Source organism: Gymnogyps californianus, chromosome 2 (genome assembly GCF_018139145.2).
Source record: "Gymnogyps californianus isolate 813 chromosome 2, ASM1813914v2, whole genome shotgun sequence".
Taxonomy (NCBI): Eukaryota; Metazoa; Chordata; class Aves; order Accipitriformes; family Cathartidae; genus Gymnogyps; species Gymnogyps californianus.
Window position 1 is genome coordinate 76,418,945 of NC_059472.1, and position 27,423 is coordinate 76,446,367.

Below are 27,423 nucleotides of genomic sequence, written 5' to 3' on the forward strand. Positions count from 1 at the left end.
TTCTTTCTGCGGATTTGCTGTCTTCTGGCTCTGTGGTTTATGTTCCCTACCTTTCAGTATTTCCAATGAGTCTTCAGTCTGCTCTTGAAAAGGCCTTTCGCCATTGGTGCATTTTATAATCCTTCACAGAAAGCCCTTAAGTGGCTATGAGAAAGCTATTTCTTACAAACATGTTACACACATATGTACCTCAAAAGCCTGGAGAAGGCCAGTACTGGAGAAGAGCAAGCAGGAGAGGTAACAGAGCAGGAATATAGATGATTTGGATAATACCGGAGGCCTCAGGACAGAAACTTCTGAGCAAGCTGCCAGGCTGTCCAAATTAGAATAAACTATTTGGACTATTTTGGCCCCTGGAGCACAGTAGAACTCCCTGACCTACAAATTCACATTTGGTCTTCTCTTTCTCAGGGATGCAACTTCCTCATGTTGTCTACACTAACATCAGAAAATAAAACTGTGCCACGACAAAGGCTTAAGTACTGGCCCTCCATCTTCCCTATTTAACTGTTTTCAGTTTAAGCATGGAAGAATCTAAGCATGGATGCAAGCCACACAGTCTTAATTAGCCTCCAGACCAGACAACATAACCTGGCTCCTTTTATTCACTACTACACACAGAGCCACTACTGGCAAAGATTAAAATCTCACTCTGTGACATTTAACCATCTTTGCAAGGCACACTTAGGACAGCTGGTGAGAAGGGCTGCTGCTCTGTAATGATTTCTTAGTTAATAATACATTTACATATGTGTGTCTACATGTGCATGTGTATATATATATACACACAAAATCTTTATGTCAATGGATGGAACAGCTACAGCATCATTTTCAACCTTAGTTAACATGGCAATCCAGTACAGAGAACAAGTTTCAAGCCTTTGACTTACGACTCCTCTTGTTTTTAATACGGTTTCAACTGTCAACGCTAGTAAGTCATAAATATGAGAATAATGTAATAAGGACTACCACAAACACCCACTTCTATGTTATTTTATTTTTGTTCCGTATTTAAAGTATCCACACACCTTCACGCATTTCCTTCCTCCTCACTGTCAGACACTGAGGCTCTCCGTTATGCAGGTAAAAAGGATTGACACTTTCTAAACTGTAATAGTTTCTCATTCTATCTTGTTGAAAGAATTCTGAGGACTAACTGGAGTCACCACTTGAGAAAAAGGTCCCTGGTGATTATACTAAGACAAGCTTCCATGTTTTGCTATGTATCTGCAGTCACACAAAGACACAGAAAAAAAGACTTTTAAAACATGTTCTCATATTGCTAAACATTCCCTCTTCTTCCCTCTCACTGCTTTCTTCATAAACAGTTACGCTCATTGGCCTTAGAGAATATTAACATTTTGCAATATTCCATAGTATTAGAATCAGCCCCCTTAAGAACAATGGTGGCAAATCTTCCTAAGAGTTTTAAATCTTATTTTAAATCTTTCTGGATATATGTAACATGCTGAAAGACAGACCCCTACAGCAGCTGTAAGAGAGGTATGTTCTGCCTCTTGCCTCTTTTCAGCCTTTCTTGGACACACACCGTTGCTTCACAACTAACCTGCACACTATCTGTGGAGAACTGCCATGAGCATGCTGAATGCATTCAAGCACGTAAGGCCCTGTGGTGCCTGGAGGTGATGCTGGAGGTTTGGCTTTCAAGCCTAGAAAAACACTTCGCTGGCACCATGGCATGCCTGCTTTAGATGCCCAGTCCTCGTGGTACAGAATACTGGGATGGGCATTAGAAAATATGCTGGGGACAGTCTGGGAGGGAACAATTTATGCTAGACTTCTGATACTCTTCTAATCTTTTTACAGGAAGAGGCACTATAAATAATCTTATACCTACAACCTAAGTTAGTGTAGCCCCTCTGCTGCAAAACACCCAATCAAAAGCAGGGCTGACACAGAACTGACCAGAGAGTCTTATGTTCACTCACTCTCCAAACCTAAAGATCCCTTTTGAAATCTCCAAAGCAACTTGATGAAAGGGTGCAACCCTTCTCTTGAAAAATCAAACTAAATCTAGCACTATCTTATATTAACTACAGTGAGGCCAATGAATTTTCATACAACTCGTGGTGCAAATGGATTTGTGTTTTCTGGGTAGCAATGGACAGTTAATTTAAACACAAAACAAAACACAAAAACCCACATAAAACGTTCCTTCCTATGCAAAAGCTAAACAATGCTGCCAGAATTTAATTGCACTAAAGGACTTCTTTGAAACCTAATTTTCTGACTTCACCTTGGGATAACCTGGAAATACAAATACAATAAAAATACATCAATAAAGCTTGACATATAAGAATACTATTCATATTCGAAGATGAAGAAACCTTATTTCTTCTGTTCTATATCCTATACAATCCTGTTGAGTTCAGAATACTTAAAACAGGTATAAAGGATTTTGCCCCACATACTGTGGAAGCTCCATGCAATAAAAATACAGTACAGAAGTGGTTGCATGCTGTCTGGTCTATCTGATATTGCTGATACTTTTGACAGGAACATTTATTAGACCATGTTAGCAGTAGATAAGAGACTCCCTCTGATACCCATAATTGTCTTCAGGAGACTGACTGTATATTGTAGACATGTCAAATAAAGCAGCTATAAAAACATCCACCACATGCAATCACTTGCTACTTTCTGAGAAATTATTACAGTCATGGCTTGAGAATGATCAAAGACAGAAAAAAAGGGCTCACCATTTTAAAAACAGTAAGAATGAGATCATGTCCTACATGGAAAGCATGTGGAGGTGAATTGGGGTAGTTTGACCCCAAATTCCAGGAATAACCTCTCTTCTCTTCACCTCTCCGCTACAGTCTAGCTTGACCTGTGACCACTGAAATCAGCAGGACTTTTTATCATTTATTTTACAAAGGGAAGGAATCAAATGTTAAACATCTCTCTTTTATGGGCATCACTAACTAATGTTGGAGGGAGATTCCCAGCATCCCTAATAGTTTTACATAGCAGTTTCATAGAGGGCAACGATCCTCCATCTTAAGTCAGTGAACACTATCTTACTCCACAAGTAGGCCCAGAGAAAGTAAAATAGGACTGTTACAATTTTGCAACCAGGGGTACTACCCTCAGGGGATTGCACCACTCAGCTCAGAAAAAGGGTGGTAAAACCTGGTCTACAATGTCTGGGTATGATTATGCTTGCTGTTTCCTACACATCTTTCTTCAAAAAAGTCAGGGGATTCTGTCCTGGTTCTCGAAAGTATCCAGTAGCACAGAATGACAACCCTGTTCTTGCTATCCACTAAAAACCAAGAAAATTCATCCACTATGAACTACACCCACAGTAACACCTGTATAAAGTAAAAGGAAGTAACAGATGTGTTTTCCTTTCTTAGATCACAGTGGCGCCTGTCTTTCTGCTCTTGAAATCTGGTATCTGTCTGAAGTCTGTCAATGATCTTTGCTAAGATGCATTTGCCTTTTTATTTGTCTGTGACATTTACAAGCAAGTTAGTCTTGTATCAGGCTGCTCCGAGTTCAGCTTTATTAGCCTATAGAGACTCAGGACTCTGTTGCATCTTTTCCTTCCCTGTCAACAGCAAACTGTGACTACAGGTGACTGTCTATTTTCTAAGTATAACCACAAGAGAAAAAGAGCAGAGGTGAATGGATGGAGGGCAGCAGAAATGGAAGTCAGTGCGTTTTGCACAATGATGAAACACTTGACAAGGTGAATTCTTTAAAAGCTAGGCAGCTCCCTAAAGCTCCTCAAGTCTTTTCTGGATACTTTTCACTGGCAGTGCTGAAAAAGAAGTGTGATGTGTTGTGACCAGAATCCTAAGGCCAATTAAACAGTTTAATGGAAAATAAATTTCTCAGGAAAATGTGGAAACTTGGGATAGTGTCACCATGTCCTAGATCATTATGGATAACAAGAAATCAGAATCTAAAACACAAAATCATAAAGGAGAGAGAGGAAACAAATAGTTATTAAGCTATTCTGAAGCTACTGGGAGAAAGGCTAGGTTGGCCCTTTGCCAATGTCAGAAGCTCTTTGTGCTAACAAAAGGAAAAGGGTTTTTCAGCTGTTCTGAAGTGTCCAGCTCTTTTGAAACCAACAAGAGTTAGACACCTAAATACTTACACTAGCCCACAGTTTTAACAAGCCTTGTATGGCAGAGCAAGAGAGAATAAAGATTACTAATTCATTTCATGAGGTAGCCACAATAGTGATGTGGGGCTATGATGATTTCATAGTCACAGGGTCCTGGGCTGCATCGGTGTGGGGGCATGGCACAATTTTCCCTCTCACTGCATTCTAAGTAAACCCACCCATTTTTAACAACTATTTTTGTACAGCAAATACTCATTTCATAAGTCTGCCAATACCAATTTGGAAACACACCACCACACAATTTTCTTTTGGGAATTTTTAACTTTGACATTCATGGGCCTCTTTCAAAACACACACAGATCAATCAAAAAAAAAAAAAGTCACTTAAACCATGACTTAGCGACTGTAGCTAAAGAAAAAATTTCCCAGTGTAGAAATAATCCACATTTAGAAATCATGATTTACCTCAGTGTTAAGGTACCTTTCCAGTACATACCTTACAACGTTCCAGAAAAATTCTAAAACCTCAAAAGGATTTCAGATTAGCATGACAATAATGTGGTGGGATTCAACCCCAACTGTTCTGTATTTTTTAAGCCAATGGAATGTCATGCTTAACATTTAATTGTTCTTTAACTAAATAAATGCAATTAGGATCTTCCCTGTAATCTTTCTGAACAAGCTGAGAAATATACCTCATACCTACCTATGCATTCGTGCAATTATTTATTGATGGGGCTGTTGATGGAAGATTAGAATTTGCCGGGTGAGTTACTGACCAATGAACCTTGCCAGTGTATCCACGGATATTTGGAGTGCTAAAGGAAAAAGTTAAAGGAGGGATGGAGGGTGGAGAAAGGCTAAATTAAATGACTATAGGCTTGAAATATGACTTACAGATCAGTTCTAAAATAGCTAGTGTTTATCAAAGATGGATGGGGTAAAACCTCTTCATAATATAATGAGTAGTCCTTAGAATGTATGAACTGGCATAGCTTCTTTAAGATCAGTGAAACAACTTTATGATGATCTAGCTGATGAGATGACCCAAAATCTTTGGTTAGACATGGCAAAAGTGAGTTCTTTAGTGACTTTTCCTTTCCCCCCCCCCCCCCCCCCGTTGTTTAGGTTGAATATCTGTATGATATTCATGATCACAAGCAACATTTAATCTCAAAGAAAAAATGGGGCCATGGGGTTTGCATAGAGCACAAAAAGCAAGGAAATATTCTTTAAAAACATGATACAGATTTAGCTCATATTTAGGTTCCTGCTTCAAATATGGAATTTAGGTAGCACGCTTTAGGCCAACAGCTGTCATTTCTCACGGCCCAAAACACAAGCGATTTCCCAAATGATTCTAAAGTTCTCTAAATTTCCCCTAGAATTTATTTAGAATGTATTTACATGTATATATAATATCATTAACACTTAGACACATCAACTTAAATTCTAGCTCGAGTACACCAGTGGACTGAGACAGTATGTGCCACACCTTGGAAAACTAAAGCCTTTTGTTAATACTGATGCTAAGTTTTAATGTGAAATTCAAAAAGAAAGTTCCTTAAAGAGACAGAGGAAAGAATTCTACTTATCTGAGGTAGCACAACAGAAAAGTTTGATAGCAATTGCTGCAAGATGAAGCAGAGATGGACGAAATTAAAGAAAAAAAACCCGAAGGTACTAATATAAATTCAGAGAGATAATCCATGAAGATTAAAAATAAAACAATCTAAACCCCCAGTATGACAGCTTTTTTTGCAGCACAAAGTTATTCAGAGAGTATCAGTACTGTTCTATATTGACAGCTCAAAAGAGGACACTGCTGAATTATACATATATCCAGACTGCCCATACACATGGAGATAAGAGTTCATGACAAGCTGTTTCATCCACTGAATCAACTAAATACTTGGGATTGTAAACCTTGCCTCCATTAGTCCTTTGTGGGTCTTCAGATTGCATGAATGATAACAGTGCCTCCTTTAAAATAATCTCTGAGGTATTTTTTTGGTTCCCCTGTACTCTGGGTAAAAATAAAGAGTTCCTTTAGTTATAAAGTGCATAGAGCTATTAGTTTCAGTACAGCTGATCAGCTACTTCTCTGCAACTAACTTCAGCACAGGATGCAAAACTGAACATATGTGCGAGTCGTGGTTTATCAGAAAATTCTTTGACTTGTGTACTAGGAAACTTGGCTCTGAAATTCCTCACCAGAATAGCAGAGGTAATGACAAAATGCTGTATCTACCTACCACAGTTATAACAAAGGACTGTGGGTGAACTATACTTGCCACAGGAGCGTTGGTGGTATATGTTGTAGTCTTTGTACCCATAGTTAGCAGAAAGACCATCTAGTTCTTTGTCTTATTTTGGAGTAGCCTTGCACTCACCCATACATTCATACACAGCTATACTCCCTGGGCCATGCTCCAGTACATGACCCTCTAGAGAAGATGACTTTGTAGAATCAGTACAGCAGTTTTTTAGCACTTGGGAAGCTGTTACCTGCAGGGAATTGCTAAGTAGTTGGCTGAGCAAGTAAGAAATCTGCTCTCTGTCTTGACAGCAGCCATGCAGGGGTAACAAGTAGGCCTGAAAATCTAGTACAGCAGTTGAACATATTTTCAGAATTGGCCAAAACGGCTTGCAGACAAATTTGCTTTTTCATGTCAAAGTAGACAATTGTTAGGTTACATGCAGATTAGGTACTTCTGTAGAAAATTTCATCTGCATATGCAGAGATCCCACTGAGGGACACAATGGACATTGGGTGTGTGAGTATAAGCGTATGCATTCATCCAAACCTGAAAATGTGATATCACTTTGAAGGAATCAGCCAGAATGTGAACAGAGTTTTATTATCCTGGTGATGTGCCACATACCAAGATACATCTCTCACATGTAATAAAGAAATTCCATTGACTTCCTTGAAATTATATGAGCGTCACAGAGAAGGAGATCACAACAAGAAGCCCCATATTAACTTGCAACATTTTATAAGCCTATTTGGAGTTAACTCACATAATAACTATACAACTGTGGAGCTATTAGAATACATTATGCACTGTGAAGCATCTGATTGATTGATACAATTGTCTGACCTTTAAAACTTGCAAAACTAGAAGAAAAGAGAAAAGCATCATAAATGGCCAAACGTGACCCAAAAATCAAGCCTGAGAGATGACCCAAGATGAAGACTTGTTCTAGACTGTCTGTTAGAAAGGACTGACAGAACTTGGTATATTCATAACATGTGGGAAGGATGTAGCTCTGAAAGAGAAGAGAGATGGGCAGAGAGAAGCTAAAAGTACCAGGATAGTACGAAAGCTTACACTACAGTAAAGCAGCTGCTCTCCTGGGAACCTGCAAAGAAGATGCAAAAATGTGCTGCGGTTATGTATGTGATAAAGCAGAAGAAACTGAGGTTAAAAAAATACCCCTTTGGTTTTTTGTTTTTGGATCATGCTGTCTAGCTCTTGTGTGTTTTCTCTGATGAGCTGCTAAACCAGATTGCTGCTGCTAAAGAAAACAACTAAGTACCAGGCTACCACTGGGCAACATACAAAACTCCTCTGTGGTTACGCTGTCGTCATCAAGCTTTCTTTCTGTAACCATGACATCTCTCTTGTTCATACACTTCCTTGTTATCATGCCAGCAGCTCTTAGTCCCAACAGTAAGAAACACACAGTATTGACAGTTGAATCTGTGCAGGCTCTAAGATTTTTCAAGTGGAATGTAGTGATTCTGAGTGCCTCTGCTTTAGTGTGCCTCTGTTTCGTATGTCCATCTCGGGATGTCTTTGAAGATTTTTATTTCCTGGTAGTGTTCAGGAAAAACAGCATGGACTTAATTTAGTTGGCCACCCATGCTGACATTTAGAGCTATTTGAGATGCCTTAAGGTATCTGAGATAACCCCCTATAGCACAGAACCTGCAGGAGATCCATACTGTTCTGAAGCAGCAGCTGGAAGTGATGGTCTAGGGTGTCTCCAGGTCATTGGATGCCCAGGTTTGCCACGTAGATTCCATGTCAGCTGTTTTTATGGGAGCAAAATCAAGATTCCCCCAAATAATTTGTAATTCTTGAAAACCTTGGATCTAGCACTTCAGCTTGAGCGACTGGGGTATCCAAGTTCTTTGTGCAAAAATTCTGTCTAGTGAAAGCAATCTGGTAGATTCTTACCTTGCACTTAAGAGCAAAGAGTTCCTAACATCTTACTCTTTCTTAGAAACACTTGTATAAATCTCATAGAACTAGATCACCAGATTAAGTCATTAACTAGCTCTTCTGATTACTGCAATTATAAAATAGGCCTCTCGGGTCTCACTTCTCACGGGTACATAAGACTCGCAACAGGCTTCCACCTCAAATTCCCTTCCAGGAAGACATGTCACACATTTGTGGCCCTTCCTTTACTCCATGATCCTATTTGCCAAGCAGAATAACTTGTGGTAAAAATGCTTCAGACATGATCCTATGTCAGGAAACTCAATGCATACAGTCTCTTGTGTTGGGAAAGAATATACCTGAGAGAACTTATGAAGCCAAAACAAGGTGCTCCATGCAGAGCGAAGAATGGGACTGACAGAATTTTTGAACAGAGCATTCTGGGTTGCATTTCATACCCTTCTCCCTCAGCCATCAAAGCAGGATAGGGAATGGGTATTTACAAATGGATATGGCATTTCTAAAAGGATAAAACCATCAAAATGGTAATTCACCAGAAATATTCTGAATCATGTTGAACTGGAACATTTTGTTTCTACAATTTCAAAGTTTTATGCCGCTTTCAACTTTTTTAAAATCCCCTTTTTAGTACGGGGTAATATTTTTCAGAAACAAGAAAGCATTTCAAGTCAGCAATAAAATCTCATTTGGAAAAGGTCAAAGTAGGATATTTCAGCATCCCCCACCCTCAACCCCACGAATGACTCAAACTGGAAAATCACTAAAAAGGCATACATGGTGGACAAGCTGTCAGTTTCTGAAGAAAAGATACATTGTGGGAAAGCTCTTAGGCAGCCCATGAAAATGACTATGCAAGGTGCAAGGCAGCAGAGGGTCCTGTCCCCAGCTAATTGTGGCCTGTGAGGTTTCTGTGGTAACTTGAAATGATAAGGGATGCATGCAGACCGTCAGTTGGAAGCTGACTACACTGAAGAAATATGACTGAAGTCACTACAGATATACTGATGTGATAGTAGCATTTTGCCCAATATGCTTGAGAAACCAAGAATAAAGGGTAGTTTCAGAGAATAGCTTTGTGCAAGAACTGCAGGACTTGAAACACTTAGGACTTTGTCTTCCTAGAAACTGTATGTATTAAGTTCCCATTTCAATCAACTGCTTCCAGAAATGGATTTTGGTCAGATCCTGTCCTCTCTCTGACAGACAACCTCTGTGGCCTTGGACAAGTCACTTCAGCCTCCTCAGTCTTTCAAAAACTAATACTATAATCTACTTTACCAGTGTTATGGCAATGAATTAGCTGATGCTTCAAAAGTGCTGCTAAGTAACACTTTGTTAGAATGCACATGTATTGTGTAAACACTGCCCTCTACTGAGTATTATGAGAGCTGATGAATTATGAGTAGCAAGTTTTAAAATGCTAATGACTGCCAGATTTGTACTTAATTCTGGAGGCAGAGGCTTTTAATGTGGAACAAGAAAACATAATCTCTGTCCTAACTGCTTTTGTCAAATTTCAAGAGGTAGGTTCCAATAACTACCACAGTGAAAATCAGGAAGTTGCTGTGCTATAATACAAAAGACACACAAAAGAGAAAAGCACGAGTCAGATATAACACTCGATTGATATGAACTGTTGCTGTGTACGCTGGAATGCACTAAGTGTGCTACACTATTACTACAGGAAGTACTGCTAACTCACTGAGGGTGCAAGGGAGTTCTAACAATGCCAAGGAGGACAGTTATTTGTGTCTGTCAGACTGAGCATTTACCAGAGCCCTGCCCATGAATGCTACAGAGGAAATCCCCATCACCAGCGTGGGAGGCTTTTTTTCCATTGACCCTTAAAACACCTGCAGAACTAAAATACCACATAGAGCATAACCTTCTTTCAGCAGCTGATTGGGGAAGAGGTCAACAAAGGAAAAAGCTGGTGACTAGGGGTGGAGGAGAATTATACAAAATTACATATCTATAAAGATGTTGTTTAAGAAAAAGAGAACAGCAGATGATTATGTTGGGAATCCATATGATGCAGTAAAACCAGTTTCTCTATGGTTTTCAAAATTATTAGGTTCAAAATGCACTTCTGAATAAGAAAGAGATTTTTTCAAAGTAGTTGTTAATAACAAGAAATAATGAATTGGGTCATTACTTATTTTCACTTATTAATAACATGGAGCCTCTCAAAAGTGCCCAGAGAATTTAGCAGTCTGAGCCTTCCTGGAAGTCACTGTAGCTGTGCTGCGAAGTTTCCTCCCCTGTGTAACTTGCCCAAGGGAGCTGAAAATACAGTGTTTCCTTGGAATTCAGACTGTCCTCCTCTTCCTTGATATGCATTTGGGTTGGAGCAGCAGTTACACACAGGGGATCAGATTTTTAAAAGTGCTCAGCACCTAAAAGTTTCATTGTGGTGTTTGTGGCCAGATTTTCACAGGAGCTTAGCAATCAACGTGCACCCAGAATGTGAGCTCTTTCAGAATTCTGGTTTTCATGTGTGGTTGCTGAGCTATTTTTGAAAGCCTGGCTGGCTGCACAAAACATACTCTTTAGCTCTCAGTTGCTTCCCTACCTAATATACGGTTAGCTATGTGACATATAAAACCAAATGCAGTATTCATCTTCCACAAATAAATAAATATTATGAGCAAATAATTAATAATCAAATCAGTAAGAAACAAAGAAAAAATAACCACGGAAAACAGACATAATCAAGTCAGAGTTCAAAACTCTGAGCTGTAAAACGAGATCATGATAAGTTTTATAAAAAATTTTTGGAGATCTGTTGGTGAAAAAGGACTGCATTAGAAAGACATTTTCAGAGTGGTCTTTCACAACAACTTCCTAATTTTCTGACTGGCTCTTTTTTTTTTAAAGATTTCTATGTTGCCCTTGGCAAAGAAATGATAGAAGATTCCAGCTTTTAGGCATACATTGCAACATAACTGAGGATGAAAGAGAAGAACAAGTTGTTCTGGTTTCAGTTGGGATAGAGTTAGTTTTCTTCCTAGTAGCTGGTATAGTGCTGTGTTTTGGATTTAGTATGAGAATAATGTTGATATAACACGCTGATGTTTTTAGTAGTTGCTAAGTAGTGTTTATACTAAGTCAAGGATTTTTCAGCTTCTCATGCCCAGCCAGCAAGAAGGCTGGAGGGGCACAAGAAGTTGAGAGGGGGCACAGCCAGGACAGCTGACCCAAACTGGCCAAAGGAATATTCCATACCATATGATGTCATGCTCAGTATATAAACTGGGGGGAGTTGGCTGGGAGGCATGGATCACTGCTTGGGAACTAACTGGGAATCGGTTAGCGAGTGGTGAGCAATTACATTTTGCATCGCTTGTTTTGTATATTCTAATTCTTTTATTATTATTATTATCATCATCATCATTATTTTCTTTCCTTTCTGTCCTATTAAACTGTCTCTATCTCAACCCATGAGGTTTTTTTTTTTTTTTATTCTCTTCCCCATCCCACTGGGTGGGGGGAGTGAGCGAGCGGCTGCATGGTGCTTAGTTGCCGGCTGGGGTTAAACCACAACACAAGCTCATCCTGAAGCAAATTCAGGAGTGCATACACAAACCAAGGATATTAAGAATGATGTTACATTCCAGGGCTGGAACAGACCTCAAGAGATGATGTAATTGATCCCTTTCCCCCAAGACAGGCTTTAATGAAAGCCTGGAAGAGAATGAGAGGAACTGAATTACCATCCAGGATCTTTGGTCAAGTGCGAAGATGAAGAGCCTGACCTTAGGAAAGTACTTCCGCAGCTCCCTTACGGAAATGCCCACTGATCATCCTAGACTGCCACCAGATCACAAACATAGTTCTGATTGGTAAGTTCAGATTCATAAAGTTAGCACTTCTAAATGAATCACAACACTTATGACATGGCTTTTTACATGTGGTGAAGGCTCCCACAGCTATTCCATGTCTGAACCACAGAGAAAAATAGGATAAAAAATTACTTAGATTCCTAAGTCTTCACTTGTGTCTCAGCCTAACTTTTAAGAACTATGGCCATCATTTTGTGCTATTATTTTTTAAAACCAGGTTTCAGCAAAGCACCATTTCAACAGCTTAAAACTCAGAGTTTGGTTAAAAAAAAGGCACAGGCTAGGGCTCAGGATACATGAAGTTTCATTCCTAACTGTGCTACAGATTCCCAATGGGATTTGGCAAACCACGTAATCACACTGCACCTGGATTCCCATCTGTAAAACTTCCAAATTGCACAGTAAGGACTTCAGAGTATTATCTAGAGTGCTGGGTATATGCACAGCAGCTTTTCACAACACTGATCTTATACTAGGGGCTTTTAGGCTCAACTGCAGCATAAGTCATGACTTTTATCTTTTTTCTAATTCCTTAAGAAAAAAGAAGAAAAACAGAAGATGGTTTCCTGTTCTGCCAAAAGGAAGAGAGGGTGGGCGCAAGGGTAACATACAAAACATGCCCAGGTTCACCACTCTTCCTGTTTGTCTCTGCAAAATTACATGACAGAGGACTCTTAGCTAGTTTCAGCTTTGCTAATAATTTGAATGGCAACCACTTTCTTGCATGGTCTGGGGAAGAATAGTGTCTCACTCCGGAGTAATGCCCGAGCGCCGATGCTGTTGCCCAAGCGCTAGAGGCAGGAAGTGCAACTGCTAGTCCATGACAGAGTGAAAGTGACTATCTACAAAGAGATTTTTACATTTTACAGACTTACAAAGCATATCTAGGCTTCTAAATCCAAAGCATATATCTAACTTCTCAAGGATTTTGGTGGGAGTCTAGCAGCCTTAATACCTTTACACGTCTTTCCAGAACTACTGGCAAACACACAAAGCAAAAAAAAAAAAAAAAAAAAAAAAAAAAAAAAAAATTATAGGGATCACTTTTATGTCTTCTTTCTGACTTTCTTCTTTCTTCTGCTTAAAATCATGGCAATCTTGATGTCTGACAATCATAGACAGAGAATAAATATGAAAAACTTAATAGAATTTTTTCAGGTGGAATTGAGTTTTTCACAGCTTTGAGATGTCAGAATCTTTTAGGTCTCAGAGATCTTGGTCTCCTGGTTGCCAGCAATCAATGAAACCTATAACCTCACTCACTAAAAACCAGGAAAGTTACATGGAGAATACCAGAGAAGGTAATACAGAACCTGTTGCTCAAACTTATAAATCCACCATGATACCATATGCTGCAAATAGCTCCATACAAGATGTCTGTCTGTTTGCAGCACAGTGTACACATCAGCTTCTATTCTTCAAAGCTCTACAGCAAAAGCAGTATGACATGGCAGAACTAAGGGTTAATAGCTCTGCTAACTTCCCTACAAACTCAGAAATCTCTATTCAGCACTATGTTGTATGCTACGCATTCTGTATTTTTAAAGCACATTTCTCAATAAACATTTTATACTATCTTATGTTCTAATTCAAGCAGACGTTAAAAGTTAGATGAAGGCTGTGAGAAATCAGATTACTTGTGCAGGAGGTGAGATAAAACAATCAGAATCGTGCATTATGTACATAAAAGCTTGGTATTAATATGTTTGGTTGCAGTAATATGGGCCAAATTTTACCATCTTACAATGCTTAGCACCTTACTTTGCCTGTGAACCTACTGCTGTAATGAGTAAGGCTGTGTGAAGAATGATGTGCTGTTCCCCACACATGTGTGACAGCATGTGATGCATTGCAAAAGGATATGCATTCTCCCTGAAACTAATGTAAGTAATGAAGAGACCTAAGGTGGAGCTCAGAAATTCCAGCTACTTCCAAGGCAGCTCCCAGCAACTAGGAATGTGTAGCACATACTCTGCCATATGTGAGTAAGGCCCAGCATTATGCCTTTTCTTCAGAACAGAGAGGGCAATATTTTTACAGCTTCTCTCCCTCTGCTTCCCCCAGTGAAGTATCCCCTCTGTAGTTTCCTCACAAATGTGGAATGTGCAAAACCACTGAAAGGACAGAAAGGAAGGGCCTATGCAAAGAGAAAATCTGATTAAGTAAACAGAACAGTCTCTTTCCTCTTTTATCATTTTTAGTTCTTCCCATTAAGTTGTTACTTTTACCATTTTACTTTCTCAAAAGTTTGCAAATAAATGCTTAATACCAGCTCAAGCTACTAAAGACAACTTTAGGAAAGGCTTAAAGTGAAAACCTTTGAATTTCAAAGTTTGTGATCTAGCTAAAAGTAAGGTGTTCCTAATGGCATTCAGGGAGCTTTTGCAAAATCAAAGGCCATCTAGTGACTGAAGTTAAAAATCACCCATTTTTAACATGGCAATATTCAAGTCATACCACCCATCAAACAATGGCACATGCACTTCTACCCAACAGACCTGTTCATTAATATTAAAGAACTGGAAGCATTTGAAGTATGAAAGTATGGCATAGTTTGAAAATAAACATAGTTTTTTTGGAAGTAAGGACTCTATTCAGAATGGCATCAGCAGAAATTCCTGGTGCATGCTAAGCTCAGAACCTTCTCTTCCATGTCCTCCCCACTTGAGCCTTGAATGTAACACAAATCTATTTCCTGCTGCTGGGCATTTACAGGAATGCCTGTGTTAGGTAGTCTCAGCATCATTAGGAACCACGAGTCAGGTGTTTCCGGGTGTGATCTAGTAGATGTGCTCAGACTAGCTTCACATGCAACCTTTCTCAATTGAAAAAAACGGAAAGGTGCCTGCCGAGTTCTTAAAACTTGGTTGTGCAATTATTCTAGCAAGGTTAACAGCAGGAGGGAGAGTACACTCTGACTTCCATCCCAGCCTAGGTCAGAGCCTGCTGATCGTGAAGAGTTCATTATATCAAGACAGTATACTGCATTGGTGTTACCACAGGCAGCCTTTACTTCCCAGGATGGGCACACTAAGGGTAGCTTTTGGTCCAACAGTCAATTACTGTCAGTCCATTATGACCACTCTGTACCAGATGGATGGCTGCGTCACTTGGGCCACAGAGCAACTCCTGGATGGAAAAAAAACCTAATCAACTTTTCTGGTTGAAAAGCATGATGCATGGTGTTAGGAGCATAATTTCCCTGAAACTATAACACTAATGTGATACAATAAAGAATCAGGCCTTCTATGACAAATTCATTCTTAGTCAAAACAGGTTGCATTTAAGCTTACCATAACACAAGTAGATGGATAAAATCTGTTATACCATCATCTCAGTAGACATCTCTCCGCTCATTTTGTATCAGCTTCCTTGATTAATTTTGTGTATCTAGGCTGAATGATCTCTTAGATTTACATAGACCTACACTGACCACTGTAGGCAGTTACCACTGTAGGCCATTTACTACTGACTCAGTTATTAAAAAGGACCTTCAAGTTCAAGTTCAACCTTGAATCTGAAAGCTCACTGTGCTTCCTCTGTTAACAGACCTCATTCAAGTTATTAAAAAGAATAAGGAGCGTTCCCCTCAATTTTTTCATTCTTTTGGCCCAAGACCAGACCTTTAACTGTTTTTTCCCCTTTCCCAAGTAACAAGAACTCAAGAGGCAGTATCAAAATCATGCTAATAAGAGAAACATACTGTGCAGTGCTTGTGTAGTGAGGCTTTGAAGTTTGCACGTGGTTAAGTGGGATTAAGTCTACATTGGCATTGTCAATGTCTTCAAAATTTACTGCACCACAGCCACTGTTGGGATAGAAAGGAAATCAAAGATATGTACATTATTCATAAGACAGCTGGTGGAGGCAGCTGAACCATATACTGCATGCTCCAAAATTCTAGTTATTTATTAAAACGGTCCACAAGAAAAAACATGGAGATGAACTGCCCTGTGTGCTTGGCATGTCCCAAGATGAAAGCAATCATCTGCTGAACTTGCAGCACATAACAAATGACAGCTCTAGTACATGTGTGCAAAGAGGAGGCTTCGGAAGAATGGAAATAAGATAGAAATGTGTCACCTCCTGTCCTTTTGGCTATGCCCATGATCAGACTGGTATATTCTTCCAAAGAGGACATAATGGATCCTGATTTCTAGTTTACAGGTAAAAGGCTGGAGTTACCCACAAGCAGAGGAGACTCAGCACATGCCCTCCCTTGGCACCAGAAAACACCTTAAGATTAGATAACATAGTCCATCTACAACTCTTGCTTCAGAAAATGAGAGATGGATTGCTTGGGCTTAATCAAAAATGTAGAAAGTAGAAACAACCCAGGGACATTGTACTTACGTATACCAAGGGGTACGACAGGTTCAAGAGCTTCAGCTTACACTGTTAAAGACAACATAGATCAATCACCTTTTTTTCGCCAGACAGAATATTCTGATAGAATATTTATGAAGTCCCAAAAGAGAGGTGGTGACAAGTCAAAGTTTTGCTCTTGGAATGATGCGATGCTCATTTGAATTTGGTAAAAGACCATGGTAAATGACTAGGTTGGCATATATGCTACGTGACCCAGTTCAGCAGGCAGAATCTTGTCTTTTAATCTTCATCCGCAGGTACTGGGACTTCAGTCAATTTCCTAGGATAGTGTAAGCAAGTTTTCTTTAAAAATGAACTGCTTCTCTACTTGTAACACTTCTCATTCAATTCTTGAGAACATGGGAATATTTAACATCAGGTCTGAATTTCTCTCTTGGTCTGTCCCTGCAAGCTGCTCTCACTGTCCACATCTATATTCCTTTGAAAGAGCAACATTCAAGAAACCATGATGATAGCGTTTTCTATCTCCCTTCCACCCTGCAGAGGTACCTGTCTCTCCCATTGTATGCCTGACTGTGCCCAGTAGCACACCTGTCCATTGAGTTTGCCTGAGCAAACCTGCTGGCTCATGGCCTGGAAAGGAGGCAAGTTCTAGTTTTCACATCTTGCTTTGACCAACCCTTCCTTCCCCATCTCTACCTGGCTCTTATCTGAGCCCTTCTGAACCTCCTGTCACCCTTTACGGGGCTCATCTAAAATGCTCTGCTCTGAGATAGAACAGAATAGGTGAAATACAGAGTGAAGAAAAGACACTGACGCACAGGTGATTGTTTTGGATTCTACAGACAGTAGATAAAACCTTGAGTTTGTACATGTGTATGATTACCGTGGTGTTTTCATAAGTGTCATGTCTTAATGAAAACATTAGATGTATGAAGTCATGACAATCATTCACTTTACAGATTTCTTCTGTTCTGCTTTTTATATTTAACTCTCTCACAGAAGCATGTTAGAGTATACTTTGGTCTAGTTATTGATTGAATATCTTAACTTCTCTAGTTATAGAATGCTGCTGAATTTAGTCTTCTGAAATAATTAACTGTACGCAGACTTCATAAAGGAAGTGTTCAGATGACCATGATATTCACAAAAAAATGAAATTTACAAATCAACAGGTCTCTGTGGAGAGATAAAAGATCTTGTTTGAAATCTGTCCCAGAAGCCTCCAACAACCTAAGATCATAATTAGACGCTTCTTGTAAGGCAAAATTACCTAATTAATTTGGCTTAATAGATTTTCATGCAGCAATCAGAACCAATTGCAGGACTGAATTTTAGTTTAGTAAAAATAATAATTATTACAGTTAATAATCACAAGTAAACTAACTTAACATGAGATTTGTTATGGTACAGCATCATTCCTATCAACCAATTTTTCATCAACATCCTTGTCCTCTCCTTTGGTACTGTGCATGCATATCTTCTGTACCAATTTACAGGGGAGGGAAAAAATACGAAATCACTTGAGGCAATTACTGGAGTGTGCTGATGACCTTAAATGCTCACTTGGGATTCTTTTTATTTGAAAACATTGCTGTGGGTTTATATGTATGACCTACGCAAAATTTAGGCTACGTTTCATTAGCAAATCCTAAAACCAGTTGGCAAGAAATTATTCACTGACTTGGCTTATTTCAGGTTCAGGATTGTATCTCTTTTTTGTGAAACACTGGGAAACAGGATCAGCCGACATTTCCACTGTTGATTCTGGAGGCTGGATTTTGGAAGGTAACATATTATCCCAAGCAACTTCTTCATAAGCTCTAGATCAACAATAAAAAAGAAGAGAAAAAAGTTCCCATGTAATAATTAGTGAATGATGTCGGTAGCTAGATAGTAAGGAATTATGTGACAAAGAAGGATGTAGAAAATAACAAAGGTGTACATTTCTAGTTTAAAAGGAAATGAAAAGCCTGGAATTATATGTTGCTTGTTGGGGAACAAGTAGTTATGGTACAGTTTCACAGGCTTATCTTCTTTAAAACTGTCTCACTAATTGAAAGAGTTTATCTTCCAATAATCTTACAGTGATGATGGGATTTATTTTGTCTAAATTTGAATAATCAGTTAAGTGAGACGAGACATAAACAGAAATTAGACACCAGTCATATCACGGTGACGGGCGTTGAAGACAGATGTACAGAATGCCCTTTTGGAAACTCCAGTTTCTCTTCACTGCCTATAGAGGAAGTGGAGATGAAAGGCACAGACTGGATGCAAGTTTTTAGGTAACTAGAGTTCATGAGATTAATCCTATGCTAAATGCTGTTAAAACACCAGAAGTTCTGAGTAATAGAAAAATTGTTTGTAGTCTTATATGTCCTGCTACCTAAAGGTGCATAGTAGCAAACAGAAGATGAAAAAATGAAGCAAAGCACAAGCAAAAACTGTTTTTAAAAGAAATGGTGTCTCACTTTCAGTATTTGACTTGTAGAAATAGTCCCTTGCTTTTTCTTCTCTTCACCTTGCAGAAGGATCACTTGACTCCTAAGAGAAAACAAATCCATGGCAGAAAGCAATGTTATCACCAAATAAGATACTATGATCGCTTCTGTAAAGAGTGAACTGTATGTATCTGCATTTTCCTAGTTTACTCTCTTTGTTTGCATCAGAACGTGAAACATGCAATTTCACATACTTCACCAGCCAGCACTTAAGATCAAGAATGGATCCATTTCTGAGGAGTTTTACTTAGGAAGGAAAATGTAATACAGTGAATACAAATTTAAAAACTAATAGAATGTCCTTGCCTCTCTACTCCTCAAGAATGTAGCTTTCCATTTGTTGTATTATTTATAAAATGGCAGAGCAAGTGCACTTTGCAGTCCCTCACATATGCCTGATGTGTTTCTATGATGTTCATTGCTACAAAAGGGGTCCAACTTAAGGAACTATTTAAGCATGTGCAACACTTTAAGGACTATGAATAGTCTCGTCAGTGTAAAAGGATGAAGGATGCCATTAATTTTCAGTATGGGAAAGACTTAATTAGACTTGCACTATGGAATCATTGATTTTTTTAATTTACTTATTTGTTTGTGACTTGCACCAAATAAGGCAGTGCCTAAGTATTAAATATATGAGTATTTATACCAAGCATGAAGTTTTAGTATCTTTTGTACATTCTGGTATTTTTGCTCTAACTCTGTCTCCAGTTACACATAACTGACATTGGTACTATCAGTCTCACATTACAGTCTAAATGCCTTAACCAGAGTAACAGTACAAAAACCGAAAATTATTGGAGAAATAGCCACCATTAAAATCTGGTCATGCTAACATACAGCTACCTGAAATATAGTGCTTATTTCAATATAAATAGATGAAGAAATGAAAAAGTCACTACACTACTGTGATCACTGCCAAAGTATGTTGAATGGAAAGCAGACTAGAAACAAAAAGTGATTTAAATATGTTTTCTGTCATTACAAGGAGAGCACCAGACACTTGCCTTTAGATCAGGATCCATACAAAAAGCAAAAATATTGTTTTGGTCAGGTAGAACAGGAGCAACTTTCACTGGAGTTCTCCAACCTGAAAGAAAGAGCTTCCTATTGTGTTAATCAATTTGCAGCAATCCTTATTGTTTTAAACTGGATGAAAACAATTCATGGCTTCCCATAAAAATCGATGCACCAATGTTCAGTTACCTGAATTACACTCTGAATTACAAATTTCCACAGAAATACATTAAATTACATGGAAGATGAAAGTAAGTGATAAATAATCTCACAACATACATTGCTATGGTTTGGCCTACTTCACATATTGTCATGTACAGTACTAACTATAAAGGAAAGTATCCAAATTATCTAACGTAATAATAAAAGCTTGCTAATGCAACCCAAACTAGTAACTACATATTGCATTTCTACAGTTACATAATTTTTGTCAACCCTGAAAGCAATAAACAATCTATTCCATGAGCAGTAAGTGACCGATTTCCTAAAGATATTTCTCTCTTTCCTTCATCCTCCCAACTTCATATGTCAATAATTTGAGCTCTCCCTGACCAAGTCCTGTACATCAGGCTTACCCACCAAGAGGCCATATCCTGCAGTTACTGTAGAGTCACATATGTGCTGATTGGTGAGCTAGTACACACATGCTGATAACCAAGTGAGCTGTTGCGAAATAGAAAGATGTTATAATGCCCGAGTTTCAGCTCCCTCAAGAGGAACACTTATTTATGTCTTTCCTCTCCCCAGACTTCAATCTTCAAAAATCTTGCAGGGATGCAATTATCCTTGAGATGTTTACATCTCTGTCAAATTTGGCAGAAATTGGCCAATGGGGTTAAAAGTTATTAGGGGAGAACCAATAGATAAATAAACAAGACGAACGGAAACAACCTGTCTCCTTAGGGAATCAGGATAAAACCCACAAAATAATCCCATAAATAAGGTAAGGGATATGTATGAGACTATCATCCAAACTGCTGTGCCATTAACTAGCATAATGCTTTTGGTGACTTTGGAAAAGGTGTATTTCTAAATATACTTTGTTATATTATAGTAAAAGGGGTAGGCAGCCATACAGCCTTCACACCACTCTATGAACACTGGATACTATTATTTAGTATCAAGAATGTACTACTTAAGTAGTTTTCAACCTGCTTGTTACTTCCAGACCCCTAAAAACCTCCAATGCATATGAAGGCCTTTATGAAGCAAATTTAGGCTAATTCATAATAGAGTTACTTTTCCTACTTATTTGTAGAAATTTTAGGTATACTTTGGAGAAAATAGTTCAAACACTAAAAGTTAGAAACCACTGTGCAGAATGCAAAAGTAGTTCTTGCAGAACTAATCACTCTGACGAAGTTTAAAAGAAAATCACAGCTTTCAGTAAAAGAGATTAAGTTTAGTATCCTAATGCTATATGTAGACACTGAACTAACATGGCCTGATTTTTAAAAGAGCTTTTTGCACAGTGTGCTATAACTTTAAGTTGCTGCTTTTGAAAAGCTTGACAGAATTTGTGGATCTTTGTGCCGTGAAGAGCTTTCAAATGGAATCACTCTCCAATTAAAACAATTATTTTGGAAAGTGTCTCTTAAACAGGTAACGTTCTTGCAGTAAAGATCGTGGCTGCATCTTCATTGCCTCAGCTTTGTGTAAACTTTACACGCTATCTGCAAATATACTACTTGTACTCATATGGGAATGTTTCCATTAAGTTTTATGTCTGAAATGTTGTAATTACTTAATAGGTATGCATGTACTAGTGCCCTCTACAGTAAAGAGGTAGATGGCTCAAATATATCCATCCATACGCCCTAGTAGTTCCATAAAAATAGTCTTCCTCTGGTTCATTGATTAAAGAGCTAAATGTTGCAACTGTTATTCCTTGTGTTGTATGTGTAAAACACTCATGTCAGCTACAATGTCCTTAGGAGGACATGTATATAATTTTACATTTGCTTTGATAATTGTACATACGAATTTCTAGAGACCTCTGCTCTTGCACTGTATACTGTAATTTGCCATCTTGACACTACTGTCCTACTGCTGAGATAATTAATCTTCTAATATTCACTTCTCCTTTTTCTTTCAGTGGAAAGATCTAGCATAAAAACTGCAATAGTTTTTTCTTTAAGTCAACTTCCTGGAGGTTTCAATGCTGCTAATGATTTGCTCAGTCCACAGGATTGGAAATGGCATGATCTGTTCTTGTCCAAGTTGGGAACTCAGTGTCTTGACTTTGTCACTTTTAACTAATGACAAGTTTAATGATACTGTCAGTTTCAATTTATTACTTAAACTAGTCTCCTAATCTGACAAAGCAGGATTCAGTGACGGATAACGAATTTAGGGAATTTCTGGTTTGGATTCCGAGTCAGAAACTGAAGATGTACTCATTCATATTTCTAAGCTGTTTCCCAGAAACCATGAAAGCCAGAACATCTTTTTGTTTTGTTTTTAAAGGAAAAAGTGAGATTCTTATGTCACCACATAAAGAAATATGCAGAGAGGTTTCACAAAACCAGCAGTCTCACAAGCTTCACTGCACCTCCCTGTCATTCGAAAACTGTGCACTGTTTTTGACTTCTTATATTTTAAAATCAGTAGGAGTATTGGCTTCAGTAGGCCCAGCAAGAGATAACAATGCCAAATGAAAGGTTTACAGGCAACTCTTCCAGATTCTTTTGCTTAGTTCTTTGGGTAATTATTCTACTTCTCTTTATATATGGAAAATAAATATAACCCATTAATATTACTTCTTCTCTCTCTTTTACTCCTTTGAAAGAAAAGGCTACAAATCACCCCCCGAAAACTAATTACAAATAAGCATAAAAACCATCAGTTTATATTGGAAAGACATGCACAACAAAAGAAGCAACAGAGAAAGAACGAAGTCGTTGAATAAACAAAGCATCACTCTGCTACTGGGCAAGTGAAAAACAAATGCACAGTGAAATACATAACTGTAGGGATGATAAATAATCAAATCCTTAGTGAAACCACAGTTGGTTTATTCAATGGCACTCAGCCCTCTGACTTTTTATGCATTATTTCCAGATGACCTACTAGCTTATTAGGCAGTATGCTATCACACAATTCATTGTGTTATGGGTAATTATTTAATAGCACAGATGATAGTCTTGAGCCTACTGTAGGCCATTTTTCATTCTTAGTTGACTTTGTTTATATGCTGCAATAGTTACGAGCTATGCATGTTATTTATGAGTGTCCTTGAATTGTTAATTTGATGTTTTTCAAGTTGCACATTTTTTTGCTCTTTGCTTTACATGTTGTTGCCTCTGACTAACCTTTCTTCTTTCTCTTTCTGCAGGCAGGTAAAAGGTTTTATCTCCACTAAGTACCTATGTTACAAACTGGGGCTGCACCAGCATTGCCTACAGTCATTTTCTATCATTATTTGAAAGGTAGGAGAGGCTGGAATCCTACCTTGATATGCCTCACACTCAACATGCTGCTTAATCCTGGATTACTGCTGGATGATTACTTCTCCAGAGTAATGATTACTCTGGAGAAAATGCTTCTTGCTTCAGGAGAGGAAGCACTGGGAAGGGAACTCTTCCTATACAAAGGCCATTGGGAAATTAGTATAATGCGACCACAAGTATTTCAACAAGTTCTGCATAAAATTTTTCACCAGAGCCTCTTAAAGTAACAATGGAATAAAGGTAAGATCTTCACATGGATAAATAATTGATTAGAAGATGAGAGAAGGAGGGAAGGGGTAAATGATCAATTTTCCAGGTGGATGGAGATCACTGGTAGAGAGACCTGGAGGTAACCTATCTGGGCTTAGGACTTTGTTGCTTAATATTCACAAATTACCTCGAAATAGAGGGTTGGAAGTTAAGTGATGGGTTCAAAAAGCAAATGGATATATTCATGAAGGCAAATCTATGAATCTATGACTACTAACTACAAACACCATCTCCTGGTCACGAATCCCTGGTCAACAGATCATCACATGATAGGAAAATATGCAGAGGAAGTATGATGACATTCTTTGTTAATTATCCACAGTCTTGGATGGAATACTGGGCTAGCTGGGCTTTTGGACAAATCCAAATACGGCCACTCTAGTAGTGGCATGAGTTAAGTGCTTATTTCTTACAGAAAAGGGTTACTATCAAGTCTATAGGTAAACTCTACAGTGTTTCCCATTTCCCAGCTTTTGAAGAAAACTGTGCCTACAGATGTGTCAGCTTCCAGTAGGGGAAAGAAGTCATCTCTGCTTCTTATCAGACTTATCAAATACCCTGGTTCCTTCTGCAATCCCCATGCCCGTCTCTGTCTTAAGACATGCAAAATAGAATAATAATTACAAACTGGATATGAGGGCTTCGTCACCAGGTTTCCAGGTACAAATATACCTGCACGGTCAAATTCTGAGGTCCTCCTAAACAGTGCAAAGAAACTTGAGACCACTGAGAAAAGGTTACAAAATTCTGTTGTCATATGAGTGAGAGAAGGGGACTCTACAAGCAAACACTGTCAACTTCCTAAAAACCTTGTCTTCTAGCACTGAGCACCTTCCCTATACCAAGCAAGAATACATGAAGAATAGCTCTTCAGCTGTCTCTCTTCTCTGGCAGGCTCTGATTCTCCAGTCGTAGAACAAACTTCTTTGTCAGCTTCTCACCTTTGCTTTGCTATCACAGAGCCCCACTGTTCAATAAACTTGCTTTGCTCAGTAGATGCAAAAGACTGCTGGGGAAGTTCAAAGCAACACTGTTGACTGCCAAAGCCATAGCACTACATCTCACAACAGAGAACCTCCTGTCTACTGCAGATGTTTTATATACCTCAGCTCATCTGTCTCAAAGGCTGCTTCTGTCTGTTTTTTTTCCATTCATCCCTGACACAGTGGAGAAAGTGACTGTAGAATTTGCTTGCAAAATGCCTGACTGATCTCTCTTTCAAGCACAACTTCCCCAAACAACTTAGCTGTGGAATGTCTTCAGACTGATATCTAGAAAGATTAGCAACTTTCATCACATCATGTGCCCGGGGGTTGGTAGTTGGGCTCTGAATCATATAGCTGAAATCTGGAATTTGTTTATGCAGTCTCATTAAAAATAGTAGCTTAAAACTCAACTACTTTTTATATCTATATTTACATATTTGTAGTTAATACCTCAGCATCACAGGAAAACTTGTAAATGAATACTAGGTTTGGAAGAACATTTGCACAGCTTTCCTTAAGAAATTTATGCTGGACTATATCTGTTTCAAGGTTTGTCCCTGAGTTAAGTTTTACTTTTACTGACAGCTTCAGTGGAGTCAGTATTTCACTCTAATAGTGAACTTTACCCAACGAAAAATCACCAGAAAGCCACCAGTTTCTATCTGCTTTCTGGAACTACTCTCCATTTCAGACCACTTTCTTGACTGTAACCTGGGTTACTGACTTGATGACATTCAGTTTCAGATTTTGTCTGTGTTCATTTCAGGTGTGTCTCTATCTGCCAGAGTATCTCTGTCTCTGTCTCTGTCTGCTTTTCTCTGCGTTGGAAAAATTAATGGTCAAATAGAATTGCATATCTCAAATCTTCCTTCCCCTTCACTTTTCCAGAGGCTTGCAGAAAAAAACAGCTGATCAGTTCTGATTGATGTCTGAGGTCTAATTTCATATGTAAATGGAGAACACAGTAACTGAGAAATCAGAGTGAAAATTATATGGGGTGAGCAAGAAAAAAAAGGAAAGTTATGGAGTCTATTTTTTTATCCCTTGTGGTTGCTTGGGGTCTTTTGGGTTCTGTTATATGACTGCAGTAAGCTTAAAGTGATTTAAAATGCAAAGTTCGAGGACAGAAACAAGGAACCAAAAACACTGCCTGAATTTATAGCACGTAGAGACTTTATGGTGACAGTAACACGGACAAAGTATAGCTAACCGTGAAGTAAGAGTGTTATCTCTGTATAGTAAAATGGAACAAGGAGCTTATTTACATTTCTTTACAATGTTCTAAGAAATGCCTCCCCTCATCTACGTGCACGTTGCCTGAGTTCACAGAAATTTTGTTCTAGCTGTAAGGAGCATTTCTCTATGAAAACCGTTGGAATTGGCTTAACCTTTATAACAATTCAACCATATTGCTTACTGCTAATTATGTCTGCCTTCAGAAGCCCTGGGTAGATACTTCTGCTTTCCAGAATTTTCATCAGAAAATTCTGAATAGTAACCACCAACCCAATTTTGCTTCATGTTCAAAAGAGTGAATTTCCATTTTGATGCTGTAATCAATACAAAATGATCAGACCCAACTTCATGTGTAACACACTGATATAAAGTAAGAGGGTAATATGTACTTTGACCAACATGTGATGGCAGTCCTAAAGAACTTCTGTTCTCTGATCAACTAGACACTGGAATAGGTCTTTAAATGCGCTGCACTGCAACTTGTCAGGAAATACTAAAAGACACAGAAATATCCAGGGGATTTCCCGACTCTGGAGTGATTTGTTATTTTGAGTTACATTAAAACCAGTGCTCATTAGAACTATTGTATATAACTTCACAATTTACATAAATAGATTTTTTAAAACATTATTTACCTTAAAAGATTTTTATTTTTGTTTTAGTATTAGAATGCTCATTAGAATTTGCTGACTGGTACCTCTTTGCTACAGCAGGGACAACGAATCATACAAACACTCTACTGCAGTTGTTATATTCAGTTCAAATACCAAGTGCAAATATATTTTATAAGGTTGTTCTTTCAGGACCTTGGGGGATGGACTTCAGAAACTAATTTTATTTATTGTTAAGCATGACCAATTTCTTTGGTGATTAAGAAATAAAAATAGTAGTTTGCTTTACCTTTGAGTTGTGCCCTTACAGAAGCAGCTGACACAGCCCTGGAGTTCCACCTTCTGTCCTAGCTGGTTTCCTCCAGGAGGATCATCTGCCTCCTGTGGGCAGGCTGGCCTCTCTTTCCTGTGATAGGGACCCGCTGGTGAGGTTTCACATCACTGTAGTCTACCAGAGATTCAATAGCTCTTCCAACATTGGGCTGCAGTCAGCATCTGCTCCTGGACTCACAAAACCTGAGCAGGGATCTACTAAAGGCACATTATCCCAGTGTGGGAATAAAGGGTAATTTGGCCCTACTGGAGGGGTGAATGGATTGAATTTAAGGAAAGAATTACTGTTTTTCTCTTCAAAGCTGGAAAAGCTATGTCTGTTCTCAGGACCTCTCACAACAGGCATGCACATCTTCTTTAACAGACTTCGATACTGTTGGCGATTCATCTTGTGAACTGGTTCAACTGACAAGGTGGACTTTTTAAAGGCACTTGCCTTTCAGCTCCATGGGAAACCACAATCATTCTCTCCTATCGTCCTTTTGTGGCAGTAAACTTAGAAGACTCCACTTGCTCCTGTTTCTCCAAGTTTCTGAAGTCCTAGCCAACAAACC

At 38.6% G+C, this 27,423-nt stretch overlaps 1 protein-coding gene across 1 annotated transcript; it reads right to left on the reverse strand.

The window, feature by feature from the left end:
* Window positions 1–1,121: 1,121 nt before the first annotated feature.
* Window positions 1,122–27,334, reverse strand: SPATA48 (spermatogenesis associated 48). The gene is given in 12 exon segments (XM_050890878.1): window positions 1,122–1,227; window positions 4,806–4,825; window positions 4,827–4,917; window positions 15,838–15,942; window positions 16,488–16,529; window positions 17,629–17,696; window positions 18,148–18,284; window positions 18,938–19,010; window positions 19,975–20,057; window positions 26,826–27,026; window positions 27,029–27,290; window positions 27,293–27,334. Coding segments are annotated over 12 exon segments (1,230 nt in total).
* Between the last annotated feature and the right edge of the window lie 89 nt (window positions 27,335–27,423).